This window comes from Harpia harpyja, chromosome 4, assembly GCF_026419915.1.
Source record: "Harpia harpyja isolate bHarHar1 chromosome 4, bHarHar1 primary haplotype, whole genome shotgun sequence".
In the NCBI taxonomy this organism is placed as follows: Eukaryota; Metazoa; Chordata; class Aves; order Accipitriformes; family Accipitridae; genus Harpia; species Harpia harpyja.
Window position 1 is genome coordinate 74,730,785 of NC_068943.1, and position 17,572 is coordinate 74,748,356.

The following is a 17,572-nucleotide window of genomic DNA, read 5'->3' on the forward strand; positions in this document are numbered from 1 at the left end:
CATAGAAGTGCAAAGTTTTATTAGCAGCAAATGCTTCTCTACAGAAACAACAATAGATCAATAGCAGAAGTTGATGTGAAATTCCTCTTTTCTTGCAATAAATTCTTAAATTTTGCTAGGTCCAGAGACCTTTTCTCTTTTTTTGTTTAAAAAAAAAAAAAAAAAGAAAAAGAAAAAAGAAAAAAATAGTTAAATACTTGGATAAATCCTTGGGGTTTTTTTTCCCCCTCCAGAAATATACTGATATACTCCAGTGTGCACCTGTAATGCTTAATTAGGATGTAGGCAGATTTAACTGCAATTTAGATTCCAGCTTCTAAGTAATTTATAAACCCATATGCAATGAAAAAGTGTTGATATTACCAAACTTTTTCCTTAAATCAAGTTTCCAAGATTTAAGAACAAACAACAGTTTCATTATTGAAATTGTATGCTTTAAGTACATAGTTTCAGTAGCAGCTTTATCTGAAAGAAAAAATCCACTTTAATTGTGACAACATGCCATGCAAAAATGTTATTTTTTCTGTGTTTTTATGTGCTTAACATGAAGCAGAAAAAAGTGAAGGAGATAGTGCAGGATGCAGAGATTTTTGCTATCATCTTGTTTCTGCATTTAATGTAGCAAATACCTGAACAGCTAGTTTTCTCTTTACAGAAAGACACAGAACATGAAATTTATACCTAATAAAATAATGACCAGAAAATATTTTTATGTTTCTATTTTTATTTGAAACAGAAACACATTTGTGCCAGACTGTGTGTAGACTAAAGTGGTTTTTAAACTTTTTTTTTTTAAAAACTTATCACTCGTTCTTTGGTATGCCACACATTATGGGAGAAAGGAGGCCCAACGAACATCATCTTGCGGAACTGAAAAAAGGCAAGAGAGAATCCTTTCACCCAGGCTTGTCTATAATTACCTAAAAGTCAGTACTACCTAAGAGCTGCTAAATGCCTACACAAGGTGAACTCAGTTGTGCCAGCCTCATCCCAAACCACCTAGCAAGAAACCATCCATAACAGCTGAGCAATCCCGTACACAGATCCAGCAGAGAAGAGGAATGGGCTCAGAGTGAGTGAATCACCAGCTCAACAGTCCGTTCAGGTCAAAGGAGGCAGCAAGTCCACTGCCGCGGGCAGTGCTGCTACCACCACCAAGTATATTCCATGGATAGACTTTGTTTAAGACAGAAGACAGCAAAGCCATACAACTCTGGACAGAGCTGAGGAAAAAAAGAAGTGTAAATTTTAAAAGAGCTATAAAAAAACGGGGGAAAGGGGAGGAATCAGCCTCAACAGTGACATTTCTTAATGCCAAGTTTTGTTTGTTAACAATTTCATAATATGTAGGGACTTTTAGGTAGATACAAATTGATTTTCACAGGAAGAAACAAACGGGTGTGCAGATAACCTTCCTACACTACAAACAAAACTGTCAGAGAAAGGAGTCATTTTATTAGGCGCTCCAAACAGGAGGTATGCAAGACAAAGTGCTTTCTGGTGATTCGGTTTGTAAAGCAGCTCTTTGAAATAAGATCCATCTTTCTCTGCTGTAGCTATAGTAGCTTTTGTGTTGTTGATGCAAGAATAATACAAGCAGATCAAGCACTGAGAAACACGCTCGGAAACTTTACAGTACTGGATGGTCTATAACAGATGAGACAGACTTGATGAAATTGGGGGAGATCTTTCTGAGAGGGATCTTGCAGCTCCTTTTTATGCAAGTTCATGACATAGCAACCTATTCTGAAATATACACCGCAGTAGTTACAATTGCCTGACAGTTTTTGCCCAGAGAGTAAAAGCAGACTTGGATGTTCCCCTGCTTCTGATACCTTGCTCAGTCAACACAAATAACATACAAGACATCAGACCTACAAGAACAAGAAAATTGATAAACAAAAGATTACACACTTTCTTTGTATGTATTTTACATGCATATGTGAAAGATGTCATCCTTAGAGCAAAGGACCAGAAATTGCTAAATTGCTAATTACCAGAGTTGCTAAACCAAGGTAAGCAACTAAAGCAGTATGCAGTTCACTCACAAAAGTACTCCAGTCATTTTCTCAAGATTTCCAGGCAAAATAATTTTACTACATCATGAAGAGAGCTCCAATTTGATTCCTCTGGAGGCCATAACTTCTGGTAAGTCCCAGAAGGCAATTAGGTAGAATTGGATGGATTGTTTTTACCACAGAGAAACAACAGGAAATCTTCAGAAAATTCAGCCCTGCTAGCTACTATCTGCTAAGAATGTGAAGAAATGCCATTTTCTGTATTTTTCTATAGAAAACAATCTGTATCTCCCAGTGATGGCAAACTAAGCCTGCAGAGAAGGTAATGGAAATCTAAATTTGGAATGATGCTGAAGTCAAATGGCAAAACAATGAATTTACATGATAACTTCTGAACATACATGAGAAGTTTATCATGTTTAGTCATCTCACTGAACTTCTGAAAAGACTCCAGGCATTTAGCCAAGAGCAGACAAATCTACAGAGTCTTCCCTCTCTGTTACAACAACTGTGGCATTTCTGTGCCAGGTCGCAGTGACACTCGTGCCAAGGAACACTTTCTGTCACAATTACTGACTTCAGGAAGAACTACTTGTAGAGTGAGGTTATATTTACTTTGAGTGAAAGTGAACAACAGTCGGGCTCATTATTCATCTTGAATGTAGACGGCACTGGATAAAAAGAACTCTTCAAGATCTACAGGAGCCCAGGTTACGAGATTTCATTCTGCACAGCGGGTGGCTAAGAAGGGATTTCTGCTACAACAGAAGCGAGCTGGTCTACAGGGCAGTTAACACAAGCAGTGTGAACATGTTACATCTTCCCACATGGTTCAGTCAAGGAAGAATTAAAAGCATTTCACTGAGTGAACCACAAGATAATTCATTCAGCGTTATTTTTTTGGGTTAGTGTCAAAAGACTGAGTTATTCAGAGTCTCCTAGGTCTCTTCTGCCAAAACTTACTGACACAATACAAGCCACACAGCAAAACATGCATTCATGAATAGATTACCTGACAAAACAGTGTAATTTAAAAATCTAAATGTATTTGTGTAAATTTCACTAACTAAAAATAAACATTATAACTGTAAAATATTCCAAATTTTAAAAAACTACATGTTAATGAAGTGCTCTGAAGCTTAAATGACAAACATTTACCCTTACAATCTGTTTCTTATCCATTATGTTTGCTGACAGCTTTCTAATTATAACTGGCAAAGACAATCCATGTTAAAACCACTTCCTGGTTGTAAATAAAGAGCTGAGAAACAGTTGGCATGTCATTTAATTTATGATCGCTAGAAAGAAGAGAACAGTCCTGTTGAAATGAATGGAGTTGTACATCTTCAGGTGTTTCAAGCTGCCCATAGAGTTGTGAAAAAAAATTCAATTTGGTTTTTTTTCAGCTTTTTGTCTACAAGAAAGAAAACTAGAGACAGGCTTGGAGGAGTTTTTTAATCATTTCTTCGCATGGACAAGGCCTATGCCTGTGTTGATAATCACTGGCAAACACCACAAGAGCAGACACTGAAACAGTACTCCAGCATTATGTTAAGTAGCCTTCTGTTCCTGTAGTCATTTGCATAAAACATTACCTGAAATCAGGATCTTTACTGATCACTAATGAATCAACAGCACTCAGAACTCTGGCTTTGCTGCCCTTGCCAAATTTCAAATGGCATAATAACATCCCCACTTTATAAATATGTCATGGTGTCTTATCTAGATACCATATATCATCTTTTTTTTTTTTTTTTTTAAGCCCATTAGAAAATACTGGTGTGGTGAAAAAGAGTTGGCATAATGCATTGCAAGGGTAATGCATATTAGAGGCTGGTGGAGCAATTTAAATGCAGGTATTTTGAAATCCCTCCAGAGAAAATGTATGTCCTGGGTTCAGCTGGGATAGAGTTAATTTTCACAAGAAGTTGGGAGGGGGCACAGCCAGGACAGCTGATCCAAACTGGCCAAGGGGATATTCCATACCATATGACATCATGCTCAGTATATAAACTGGGGGAGCTGGCCAAGGGGGAGGAGGGATCATGGCGCGGGAACAGGCTGGGCATTGGGTTCTGGGTGGTGAGCAACTGCATTGTGCATCACTCGCTTCGTATATTCTTTTATTAGTATTAGTATTATTATTATTTCTTCTCTCCTTGTGTTGTCCTATTAAACCATCCTTATCTCAACCCTTGAGTTTCTACCTTTTTCTCCCAATTCTCCCCCTCCCACCAGGAGCAGGGCAGGGGGAAGAGTGAACGGGCAGCCGCGTGGTGCTTAGTTGCTGGCTGTGCCTAAACCATGACAATGTACTACTGCATTTCTTTAACAGAACACCAAGACCAGCACAGGAACTGGTAATTGAAGAAACTCTCAAAAACTGAAACCTGTATTATCTCTTTCTGCAAATTAAATTTTATTTTCCCTTCTAAGGGAAATACTTCTTAGTATTTATACGAATGGGATTATTTACTAGAATAAGAAAAAAAAAGTTAACTTCCCAGTTCCATTAGTTCTCCCCCTCTTCCCCATATAGGTGTAAACCAAACATCAGGAAAGACTTTCTGAAGAGTCTTAAAAAAAATGGAGAAGCAAAAGCATTTTATTCCCGTCCCCCATAAAGCTGAACATGATATAGGAGGTGATAAAATGGGATTTTTAAGATGTTGGTGATGCCAGCCTCTTTGCAGGATTACAGAAAAGTAACCAGGGCGACTACGGAGTTTGATATTGATCAATTTAACAATTACACCAAGAAACTGCTCTGCCTATGTAATGCCCTGCATGAGATTAAACATACTGTGACCCTTTCTGTATTACCCTTTTGTTTCTTCTGCACAGTACAAATATCTAATAATTTATAGCATTGAAAGGCACACATCTGAAGAACACTTAAATTACAGTTAAAAGAACAACAGTGAGAAATGCCAGTGTAATTATGTTTTCTGCACACTCCTTTCAGTTCATCATGTTTTCCTCAAAGATGTTTAACAATCACACATAGTGTCTCCTTTATTCTTCTGTTTCTCTTTAGAATATTTTTATTGAAGTGCCATGTAACATAGGCTTTGTTTTTTCATTTTCTGTTATAGAGGCCAAGCCTGTCTTATTTGTCTGATTCAAATAGTTATAAGTGAACAACAGCAGAAAACTCTCCTTATTAAATCTCAAACCTTTGCAAACCAACCTATGAAATATTATTCAATGGCAAGTTTGCCAAACCTTTTGTCCAAACTTCACACTTGTATTACCAAAAGTGCATTAGTAAATACTGTGCCTGCTGTGCTGTATCTGCCTCCATATCACTCATTAGTCCCATTCTCTTTTTATAAAGTATGAAAGACTAAGCTTTTATTTTTTTAACAGCATTGAGATTTTACAGATTCAGGTTTTCATTGATTGAATTCTACTGTGACAGAGAAGAGTCAGACTACAGAAATACAAAAACTTCTATCAATTGTCATTAAGAAAAAAAATCACAGAGGAGGCAAAAAGGACTAAATAAAATCACATCAACAGAGGCAAAACCATTTGGCAAATTTGGTTTACACAGTCAGACAATTCAAGAAGAGAAAAGAGACAGGCTAAATTATGTGTGTAAGCTCAGTTCAACCAAATATCTGCCATACCCAGGGCATGCACACCTTGATAAACCTAGGCTCAGTGAATTATAAATCCTTCTTTCAGCCAAGCAGAATAGTCACTCCTTTCCAAAATGCCCCAAACCCAGACTGCCGCTGTCTGAACTTATAGGGCAGAGGAGTTTGTACACTGGTTTTTTAATCTTTCACATGCTACTGCTACCTGATTAAATACAACACCAGAAAGGGCAGACATGCCAACGGTTAGTAAATGGGGTGGCAAGAACAAAGTGGACTCCAAAGCCACCGTGGTGTCCTGGCACAGTAAGGACCTCTTTCTCTGAGACACTCCTCTCCATGCACGTAAATGCAGGTTACCTCTGGCATCAGGAAACAAACAGAATAAATGCTGCTCATCTGAAAATACAGACGTCTTGCATCATTTTGACATTCTCCTTACAGATTCATTGCTACCTAAAAGTGCTCTCTCCTGCCTTCTCAGCTGTGGTTCCCCACATTTTTTTTAAACTCCATTCTCCATGTGCAATAAAACTGTGAAGAGTGCAGTTTGGCTTTTTTTTAAATACTCGACTTAGAAGTACAACTACATCATCATCTGCAGCTATGTCACTTCCTGAATATTTTACATTTCTCATTCAAGGACACCCACAAAAAGCAATTGAAATGAAGTAAAGGTATGAATTTATGGTTGTCTAAGAGTGTATGTCCTTATTCAGAAATAAAGTAGCCTGATTTCAATTAGCATTTATTTCCCTTTCAAAATTAATTTTAAAAAATTCTCATTTTTCAGCCACCAATCATTAAATCATACTTTTATTCTCCTTTTCTGCTGTTTTTCTTCCTTATCGCATAAAATGAACAACTGGTACCTTAAACCTTCTCTCTGAACATACAAGTCTTGCTGTAAGGACAGTAAATATAATTGCTCTCGAATGATAAAGTTATTGAGACTCATCATAACTGTTCCTTCTACTCATGCTGTGTTTTACAAAAAAGGCACCTTGTTCAAAGAGGTTAGTACATTTAAACAAAAAAGAAAATTAAGTTAATCTTTGCCTCTTTCCCAGAATTTTTTTTCTATATAAACAACCACCATTAAATCCTGTTGACTGTTCTCTTGAATTGTATTACAAAAGCTCATGTAATCACTCCGATCAAATAAGTTTTTGTGTCAGCATTGTTTTCCTCTCTTCTTTAAACTGTATCTGAAATTAGGGAATAGATGAAGGTCTAAAAGACTATTTAAAGCTAAGAGCTCTCTCCAGCCTGATCATACCAAAGCAACTGAAGTTCAGAATCAGCTCTTTTCTGCTTTATCTTCCACAACTCTGTGTTTTATCTAGCTGCTGCTGCCAACATTGAAGTTTAGATCAGTAAGCAATAAGAAATGAAGGAAACTGCCAAGGTCAGTCTGCTTGTCAGACTGTGGAGCTACTGAAATCCAGTATTCCTTCTCAAGCTTTTTAAAATAAATAAATCCTACTGGTTACATGTTACATCATTCTTCTCTTTCAATACACAAGAATCAAGACATCGCTTCAGCAGCATGTATCATGTTGAAAGTAGGGAAAGATTACTGGAAAGGTCTTCTGTGAGACGCAGCAGTTAATTCCGTTGACTTCATTAAAACCATCCTCAAAATAAACCAGTGGTCTCTGCTTATACAAAGACCTCGACCCTCACAGAACTTCCCCTACGCTTCTGCCCTTTTATCAATAAACTTCTGGTGCAAGACCATTAAAACAATTTCTGAGAGATGCTGGGGTTTGTTTCTCAGCCCTGACAGGCTTCGTTCCCCAATCCAGCTCCAGGGCAGCCAACACACTACTATCAGAGCAAGTCCACAGTATCAGTGGATACCTCAGCACCAAGTTGTGTGCTTGCAGGATTGCACCTAGTGTGCACACTGGAAAGACTTCCTTTCTTCTGAACTAGTCATAATAAAGATTTCTCAAAAACTGAACTCTGGCTGAGGTGGGGCAAGGGAGGTGCCCAGAAACTAAAAAAAAATGTGTTATGAAGTATGAAAAAAGGATATGCATATGAAATACTCAAGTTAAAAATCTTTGCTTTGCTCAGCACAGATCAGAAGCTTTAATCTTAGTCTGTTCCATCTGCTGTGGTGGTAGGATTATCCACCCTATCTCTATCCTCCAACTCTGAATGTACCGGGGAGCTCCACAGACCCCTCTGCAGGCCAACTCGCACTCGGTAAACACTCCCAACTTCAGCTACTGGCTCTGATCAGATAGCACAGGAACACGAATTGCCATCTTTCAGTGCCCACTAAGGACATACCCACAATACAAAAAGACTGTTTTAGGGTAGATTGCCTCTTGCTCTCTGTAGTTTGATACTTCAGCGTTTTCTTTGAATTACTGCTGTACATGTGATCATTTTAATTGCACTGCTGCCCAAGCCTGGGCAGTCAGTGTGCTTCCACATCCAACCTCTGCCCTATCCTCCTCCACTTGGGGCTGAGGGAGGAACCTCTCCTCCAGCATGTGACAGCTTTCTGTTGCCTCCTGCAAAACTTTCGAACAGAGGTGCAAATGCTTTATAGAGAATTCAAAGACCTTCACAGTAGGTTTTTCCTTTTTCTAGTTACCTACTCAGACCCTTTAAAAAAATTAATCTTCGTATCACAGTTTAAAACAACCATCACACCTCAAGAATGATGACAACAGCTTTGAGCAACATAGATTTACCGTTACCTGCTTTTCAAAGCTCTCAAGCACTCATAGATTGTTTGAAGCACAAAATGTGGCTCTCAGATTTATGACAGAGGAATATGCAATAGTCCGAAGTCCTCACCGATGTTCTTTTAGAATGAATTATCTGCAGGTCTAATTCACAGTCATCCTACAGACTTAAAAAACCTACTTTTTTTCCAAACTCAAACTGATAACATTTTAACACAGATTTCCTTCAGCCTAAAATGAACTACTCTGGGTCTGGCTTATTATACACTGTACCTTCTTGAAATTTCATTTACCTCTCTGGCAAAAAGCTATCCTTCTCTCAAAGCTGCAATCTTTGACCTGTAAAGTATTGGCAAACAGTACATAAATAAATGCTGATGGAATGAGAAAACCCGAGGTAAGGATTGCTCCAAGTACAACACATCAAAGTCTCCATAACCATTTCTTATTAATTTCAAAATAAATATCTTGACCATTCCTCTTGGTAACCAAGGTATTTGTACAATTTTTGCCAACATATACGTTAATGTTAAATCTACCTTAATGTGAAGCGCTATAAAAACTTCCATAAAGTAAAGAAAATGACCGAAGGACAGTCAACACATGTCTATTTCCAAAGGAATTTTGCACAAAATGATGAATGGGGTCTATAGATATTAGTCATCACTGTTCTGCTATAGGTTATAAACTTTGTGTTTTCAAATACATTATGTATTCAGCTTTCCTCCCTTTACTCTACAGTTTATACTCTGGATGAGACATGCACGTAAGAACGAGCCTAGTTTGAATACTGATACTGTATTATACTGGAGCATCTCTGCTGTTTCCTATCTGTTTGCATGGGGTTTTTAGTTAGGGTTTGTCATTGATTTCTTTTTACATATTTCTAAATTACACAGTATGCAAAGCAATAAACATGAAAATATATAGTATATGCAGCATAACACTATGTAGAGAAACTCTTGATAACATTTCTACTTACTACTTAGTACCTATGTTTTTCTGCCAGGTTATGGTGATAAGACCCTCTGTTATGCTTAATGAAAAATGAATCAAGGCAAACTTACTTGATATAATAGGGCACTTTGTTTTGTGAAACAGATCTCTGCCATGGAAACTGTACTGAGGCTGAGGAAATAAAGAGAAGGTAATTATTAGAAAGCACCTGTCAAATAAAAAAAAATAATCCAACTATATATTTTATTTATTTATTTTAAAATTAAAACAGCTAAATTAAATGGCAACAATTAAAATTTCCCGGACAACTTTCAGTAATTAGAAAAATCAGCTGGAGAAAACAATGGCAATCTATCAAGATGATTCCAGCCATCTATTTGATGCCAAGCTGGAAATAAAACAAGTGTGGTGATTCTACTTCAAAGAAGGATAATAAATTCTTAGCAAGCAAGCTATCCATTCAGGCAAAATGGAGACACTGGTTTTCCTACCTCCATAGAACTATTATCAGTTTAAGCTTTGAAAATAAATGCTTCTACTACTGTAATTAATGCTCTGCAACAGAACAAAAAGGAGAAATATCAACCTTACTTTTAATACTTACAACCCTTAGCTCCTATTTGCAACTCAAATTTAATATTGATTAACACTGTATGACCAACAAAAAAGGCATTAAAACCTGTCTTGCACTCCTTGCTGAACAGTGGTAATCTTTGCAGAACTTAGGCAGGTCTGATACATGAACAGATAACATCCATAACATCAAGAAGCCTTCTGCACACAGAGTTGCAAAAGGCATGAAGTCATACATGACACTACAACTCTGCTTATCTAAAGATCCCAGGAGATAAAAGGGGAAAAAGCATTCAGGCCAACAGGACTGCTGGTGCACAACTTAAAAGTAGCTATTTACTGAAGAACTATAGGTACGTATATGTCCTACCAGAAATTACCCCAGACTAGTGCCTGGTTAAGTAGTGTTTTACCTTAGAAGAAACTCACTTCACTAGATTCACAAGTAGAAGCAGAAATTGAAAGAACAGGTAGGAATAACTTATCATCACAATGGGATGAATTTATGCTGTACAAATATGCCAAAACCTACTCTTAGGTGCTAACACCCGTTTAAAAACCTGGTAAAATGAGACACAGCTTTGATCCACATTGGATCTCAAGTAATTAAACTCTCAATTGATGTAATTTTCTGCAAGCATGGCCCACTTTAGAGCTCATCCCTCTTTGGGAAAAAAAAAAATCCATTTGAAAGTAACTCTCTCCTCTTCCTCTAAGACCTCTCAAGGCTGCAGTGAAGACCTACAAGCTGTGTAAGCCCCATAGGCTGGTGCTGCTGCAGAGAAAGGCAGGTCTCGCCCTGCTCCCGGCCGGCTGGTTCCCTGAGCGCTTTAATGGCTGTGACCCCTTCCTGGACCACACAAAATGTCATGGCTTATAATTTAAGAAACTTTCATGTACTTAAAGATAGCTTAACTGGGAAGAATATTTGGGAAACTACAGGAACCAAGTAAACCACATTATAGTGGAAAAAATAGAGAAAATTCCGTATCACTATTTAAAGAAGAAAATAACATTTCCAATAAAGAGGTAGGTAGTTACCTGGTAAAGAAAAAACATAGTAAAGGCTAAATGCTCAAATAGAGGTAGTTACCTACAAAATAATCCTTAAGCATTCATAACTCTGAAAAAAAGAAAAAAAAAAAATCAACCAGATAGGTAAAGGTGGCCATCAGCTTTAGATTTTTATTCTTTAGTGTTGCAATTTGGCACCTATGGTGGCTCCAGTACCACTACACTAATTATGTCAGCTAACTAAGAAGAAAAATCTGGCCACAGTTTGCTTTGGTACGATTTATGTGCTATGACAGACTATAGATATTCTGCTCTGACACAGATATGGACTACACAGTGTAATAAATTAAACTGTTAATTACTACAGAGCAAGTCATACTCTATTTATTTGGGAACAACCTTTCTAAAAACATTGCCAGTTCTCTGCTGCATGAAACTCCGCATAAATGAAATTCCCATTCTTTTTTTTAAAATCAGTTTCTCAATGAACACTGAACGGAGTAGTTGTCAATTCTGGCACTCACTAGCAGGCCTGCAGTTATTAGTAAGGCTGGACACCACTCAGAAATGCTTTGAGCAGGCCACTTAAAGACCTAGGCTATTTGTTAATGAACATGTGAATTCAGCGCTCTGTGGATGTTCATGGATTCTTCTAAGAAAGCATACAAGAAACACAACAGAGAGGAGTGGATCATGGGCCTTAGAAAACAAATTAATTACAGAAAAAACAAGTTATTGTTTCTAAAGGCAGGAGACAGCAAAACAATCTTTTTTGCAAAGAACAACAGATTATAAGGATTCTTCTTCTTTATCTGTATTAGGGATGTGTAAAATTTACTGATCAGTAACCAACTTGCAAGGAGCTTACTTTCCATCTCAAGAGCACTGAAAAAGAGAGCAATCAAATTCCGTCTACCATGTATGGGAGGGGAAAAATAGCTCATCAAAGAGAGCAATCATAGATTGTAGTGGCCCACTAATACTGCTCTACCTCAGCCTCCTACTGCAAGACATTTTAGGAAGGGCCAATGTCATATTGTTTGCTAGTCTTCAAAAATATTCTGAAGCGCTTTCTTAGCGATGGTCTGTATGAATCCATGCAATTGGTGTTCCAACAACTCCAAGAGCAGTACTAAACACTGCACTGTGTCTTTTTAGTAGAGAAATGTAATTGGCCACTGCAGAGATGAAATCACTGGATTAAGGGGGCTGGAATCAGGGTACTGGATAATCTCATCTAGGCTCCCTTTCCCATGAAGGGTTGGACCAAATGATCTTTTGAGGTCCCTTCCAACCTGGGCTATTCTGTGATTCTATGAGTCTGATGAATAGGTAGAAATGGGTGTTTTGCTAGCACAAATTACTGATTAAAGGACAACTGGGCGCTAGTCAGCAGAAAATGGTGTGATGGCAAGCTATGGCCTCTTGTTAAGATTTGGAAGAAGAGTAACAAGTAGATGAGGTAAATTTAAAACAGCTGCTGTCAAACAAACACAGATAAAAACCTCCCCTCTAATTCAGAAGTGCAACTCTGGAGATAAATATTTGCATGACTCATACATACCATAATCTCGGTTTTCGGAATTTGAGATTATTTTATTCAGACTACCACTCTACTTGTTCCTCACAGTTAGGAGTCATTTATGGCTGCTAAAAAGGTTTGAAAAATTTGATTTAGAATACACACTATTTCAACCTGTCAGGATAAAACCTTCATTTTTCCAGATTTAATGATTTTTTTATTACTTTCCTTTTGAAGTTACTGTCCCTGACTTTCATTTAACAGACTTTATATAAAGTTGTAAGTATTAAGTTCTGTAAGTCTGTCTAGTTCAAGCTCTTAAAACAGATTTTTTTTTTTTTTTTAAGAAGTTTTCACTGTAGTTTGTGTGGGGAAGGAGGTTGGTTGTTTTTAACAAATAATTTAAATGAATAACTGCATATTATTTGGTTTTGCAGGACTGGGGTACTTGGCTATAGCTCTTTGCGGTATCTACCAACAGGCATTCTGGAAACTTTCCCTTCTTGACTTTTGTATGTAACTAAAACCAAATGTCCCCTTAAGCCTGCAGAAGATGCCCTAAGCAAGGCTGAGGCATGTTGATAAGGCAATGCATAGTCTCTTTGGACATAATTCTATGAACATTTTATCCAGCAACAAAGCTGGTTCACCACTCAGTCTTGTGAATGCAATTATTTGTTGTGGCATGCTGTAAACCAAATCAAGGAAATGATCCAGGTCAAGGCAAACAAAACGAGCCAACCTTGCCTGGCAGGCTTCCCTGTTTTACATGGGGACTTTTTCACTGATTCTCCCCGCCCCACCCAACCAGTGACCTGAACATTTGCATTGGTTCAGGTGAGGAGAGGTGAACAGCTTTAACACTGACACAGGAGTGAAGTCAGGAACTCCTCAAACCAGCTAGAGTAGGAGAAACTGCATCTTCTCTACACTGCTTCCTAGTCTGTTTTAATTACACAGACTAGAGTGACTACTCTCCCAAACAGTTACTCTAGTATTTTTCAACAGTGTCAAAGGTACCACTCTATCTATAGTCTTTTTAGCAAATTATTACATAGGTGTACTGTCCAGATCAAGGTTACAAGTTTGAGATTGGAAGGTCTACAAAACCACTGTGGCAACACTATGCAATACTTTTAATGGGTTTTAAAAAAACAAAATAAAACAAAAATCACATGATTTTTAAAGTTGTTTGTTTGTTCTGTCAATTTAAAGAAAGGACAAAGTGGCTCCAGGAATCGTTATTTTGCATTAACAGCTGTAATATTTTAAATACACTGCATCTTGTTTATCATGCTGTTTACTGAAAAACTAGTTGTGAATTTAAAATAAGAACATGGTTGTCATGTAACTCAAGAAGAAATCAAGATTTATTCATTGTTTTAAATTATATTAGCTGTTTAGCTATACAGTGACATACAGCACTTGAGAATGTCTGGCACAGAGCTGCTCATTTTTATGTTCGCTTCTCAACTCCTGCAAAAATTTTGTCTTTATTACTGAAGCTCTCAGTTAAAAACTGGAGAGCTGATTGGGTTAACACTTTGTATCATGAGCTCTGATGATGGTAGACAGGCTAGAACATCAGAAAATCAACATGGATCTTGATATCACAACCTATCTATCTGTAATGAATAAGTTAAATGAGAACGAGGGAGAAAAAGCATCTGCTTTTGCCCTCTCAGTATATGGGAGATTGTAGGCTTACATCTCTAAAATTTTCACTAAATAGAAGAAGATGCAAGGACGGATCTCAAGAGGAAGTGATGCAGGTTAGCTTTCCCCACCCCTTTATTTGAAGTTCCATGAATGTATGACATGAAGACTTTAATTAAAAAAAAAAAAAAAAAAAATCATCCAGACAGCTCTTCCTTTGTGTCATTCCAGCAAGTGTGGAAGCAAAAGGAAACTGAGGAAAGAGGTAGCAGGGGATGAGACGATGCGGGTATGAACACACACAGATTCTGGAACAGCCACAGGTCAGACCGGGCGCAACCATAACTCAGCAAGATATTGCAGTGATCCCCAAGGGAAACACGCCAGTGAGAATGTCAGTGGAGTTAAGAAGATGAAACAGCCCTGCAAAAACAGGGAGGTAGTTAACAACATGGAAGGGGAACTTCCTGTTCCTCAAGCCATAGGGAAACTTGGAGTAAAGATCAGTCACTGTCTGAGAAAGCCATCATATCTCACATGCATCTATTAATTCAAAGAACTTACTGGAAAGAAAGTGCTGTGATGCAGGCCCAAAATCTCGGTGTGCCTCCTGTAACTGTTTAAGGCGATCCTCTACAGACACCTACACATAAACACGCATGCACAAAATTTACATTGCATTTACTTTGTAACACCAGAGCCATGATAATAAAAACACTTGCTTACATTCATTTTTAGTTAAATTCATCTGTGTGTCATAGCATTTATTAAACATCCAGCTATTCAAGGCTACTTTTTTTCATTTGCCCAATGAAAGTCATGTTCATATCTTGCAGAGTTCTTGTGTGAGTACTGCAGATCAATAACAAACAATAGTAGTTTCATGGTGACTATAGCCAACTGCTGGAGTTTCTGACCTCCTCCCAACTCTCCTGTTGTCCAGTCTCAGTTTGATTGTATTGATCTCACAGCTGCCTTTCCAGCACAGAACCATTTTGGAAGATACCACTTCACTGGCTGACATGACTCCCCCCTGGTTTATTAATTGAAACTGCACTAGCACATGCAGCAGCAGTCTGGCTGCTTAGTTAACTCAATTTGAGGGGGGTGGGGGGAAGAAACCCACTACCAAATTACTTTAGGAAAGGGAAGGACTGATATGACACATTAACAGTTTTGCCTCTTAGGAGTGACTGATTCAAAACTGCTAGCCCAGAAGCTGATGCCCAGGTTTTGAAAATTCAGTCCCACTACCCTCAGCTAGAGAGGCAACAGATCCTCCATCCTTCCCCCCATTCTTTCAGACACTTAGTATCACCTTTAGAAACCAGGTAAAGAAATAAATAGCAACTGACTCACAATAAGTATTTCCTAACAAAAAAAAAAAAAAGTGAGAAAGTGCAAAAATTGATAAATGAACTTTAACTGATGTAAGAAACTTCATTAAACCATTCACTGTGAAACTCTGCATGAGTTTTAACTGTAATCAAGCACATTGATTTACCTTTCTCAGACCATTTAAGCACAATAATGATAACTAAGCAATTCGAATCTTTCTCACAGCATACCCTCTTCTGTTGTATAATGCTAAATGTGCTATTGATCACATCTTGTTATAGCTCTACTAATACTTAAGTCACTTTAAGTGAAATTCTCTGCAGAAACTGAACATTCAAAACCAAAATAAAACAGCTTTCACAGGAGCTGGAAACACAACAGAAGTATGTACACCAGTTTTCAGTAACAATGATTTATGCAGTAAAATTACTGCTATAAGACATACAAAAAAGCATGCAGCAATAGTTCCCACTAGTCTCCAGAGATTAATGTGGTCTCCTGAGTGAATAAACTGCTGAGACAGCTTGAAAGGAAAAGCTTTTGGTCAAGCCACAGAAGGAAAGACAGCTCCCTTTGTTGCTTTTGTACCACTAAAGTAACACCTTAAAGACAGAAATAATGAACGAATGGTGATAATGCCTCTTTTAAGAGAACAGGAGTGAGAAGCACCCCTTCCCTCCCACCTACTGTACATATTCAGAAGAATACCTGTAAAAGTTTCCACCGCATATTAAGATCATCCAGTTGACGAGACATTTTTAATGATGGATAAAGGTCAAGTGGAGACAGCTGACTGGACAAATCATTCACTGTTTTAACTTTCAGGTTGATGGGAGCAATTTCTTCTCTAAAAGCCTAAAAGAGTAAGAAGCATACATTTATGTTGAACAGACATCTGAGCAGCACAAAACCCACTGTAAACTCAACATGGTGCTGACTTGCCTAATGTGGCAGCTTATGCTAAACAACTGTATGCAACTCGGTTCTCCAGCAAACAAAGTTCACTCACTTCAATATTCTTATTAACTCTTTCATATTCATCTTTAGAGAAAAACAGTATGAAATTTAGCCAAATGCCCATATCCAAATTGCGTCCTTAAAACCACTTAAATAAGGTTTTTAGTGGTGCCATATGGCTTTAGAGCTTTTCTTTCCACAAAGAAATACGCAATGCCCTATCAGGAGCTTTAGCAGTATACAGCCTCAAGTGCTCTTAAGAAAAAAGTGTTCAGTAACTACAGTTTTCCAGTATTAAGCAGCTGACAAAAATTCAATTTAAAAACTATTATTGAATTAGCAAAGCATGAAGGAATGTATCTTCTAAGGAAAAGGAGTACAATGTTTTACCTCATTAGAACTGTACAGTAGAACTACTACAATGATTAAAAAGGAGAAAAAGGTTTATTGAATCAAATGGAACTAAATACAGTATTAAGACAAAATTGATGCAAGTTTTAGTTACAGTTGAAAAGATGCATCAAATGTCTTTCTTGCTGTGAGCAGTTAATTGTTCAATCCTATAAATGGCTTGCTTCAAAATCACAAACCAAGCCAAAACAACTGGAAAAAAGATTTTCTTTGGACATTTCAATTATTTACCTCCCTTCAAAATCTCTCTCATCAGGCCCAGGAACAGAAGGCATGTACTGGCAAGAAAGAAGCGTTTGGCTTCTGGACAGCCAGCAAGCAGCTATTACTTCAGCAGATGTTTCAGTTTTTCCACAGCCATGAAAATCTAAAAGACTTTGCTTTTTTTATTTACAGAAAAATCCATCAAGATACGACAATCGCTTCTTAACATGAGAACAAAGGCTGTTCAGCATCAGCATCTTAGTGCTTGCTTTAGTATCTATATTAAAATGTAAGAGGGTGGGAGGAGGAGATGCATTACTCTTCTCAAAACAACAGCAGTCTGGATATAAATCAGCTTTGACTGCCTTTGTTTTAAAGATTTTGGTTCCATTAAACCTGAAAGCAACAACAAAATTTGGAGAATGAGGATGCTTACATTGATAAATGTGAAATAATGCAGCCCTGTGATAATTTCATATGAGGCCACAGGCTGTATATACATAGAGAGAATATTTGTGGAAAACTGGTTGCAGCCCATGGCCCTTCATTCTTCTAACACCAGCGTCCCATGCTGAAGACATGGCTGGCCAGGTACATGACCCCAGGGTCCTCTGA

General features: G+C 37.7%; 1 protein-coding gene across 4 annotated transcripts in view; it reads right to left on the bottom strand.

Moving 5' to 3' along the window:
- UTRN (utrophin) overlaps positions 1–17,572 on the bottom strand; it is a 391,603-nt gene that overhangs the window by 71,897 nt on the left and 302,134 nt on the right. For all 4 annotated transcript variants that reach the window (XM_052784810.1, XM_052784809.1, XM_052784811.1 and 1 more), the window contains 3 exons: positions 16,094–16,240; positions 14,612–14,690; positions 9,393–9,453 (listed from right to left, as the gene is read on the bottom strand). In XM_052784810.1, the coding sequence (XP_052640770.1) occupies positions 9,393–9,453; positions 14,612–14,690; positions 16,094–16,240 (287 nt within the window). The remainder of the gene's footprint in view (positions 1–9,392; positions 9,454–14,611; positions 14,691–16,093; positions 16,241–17,572) is intronic.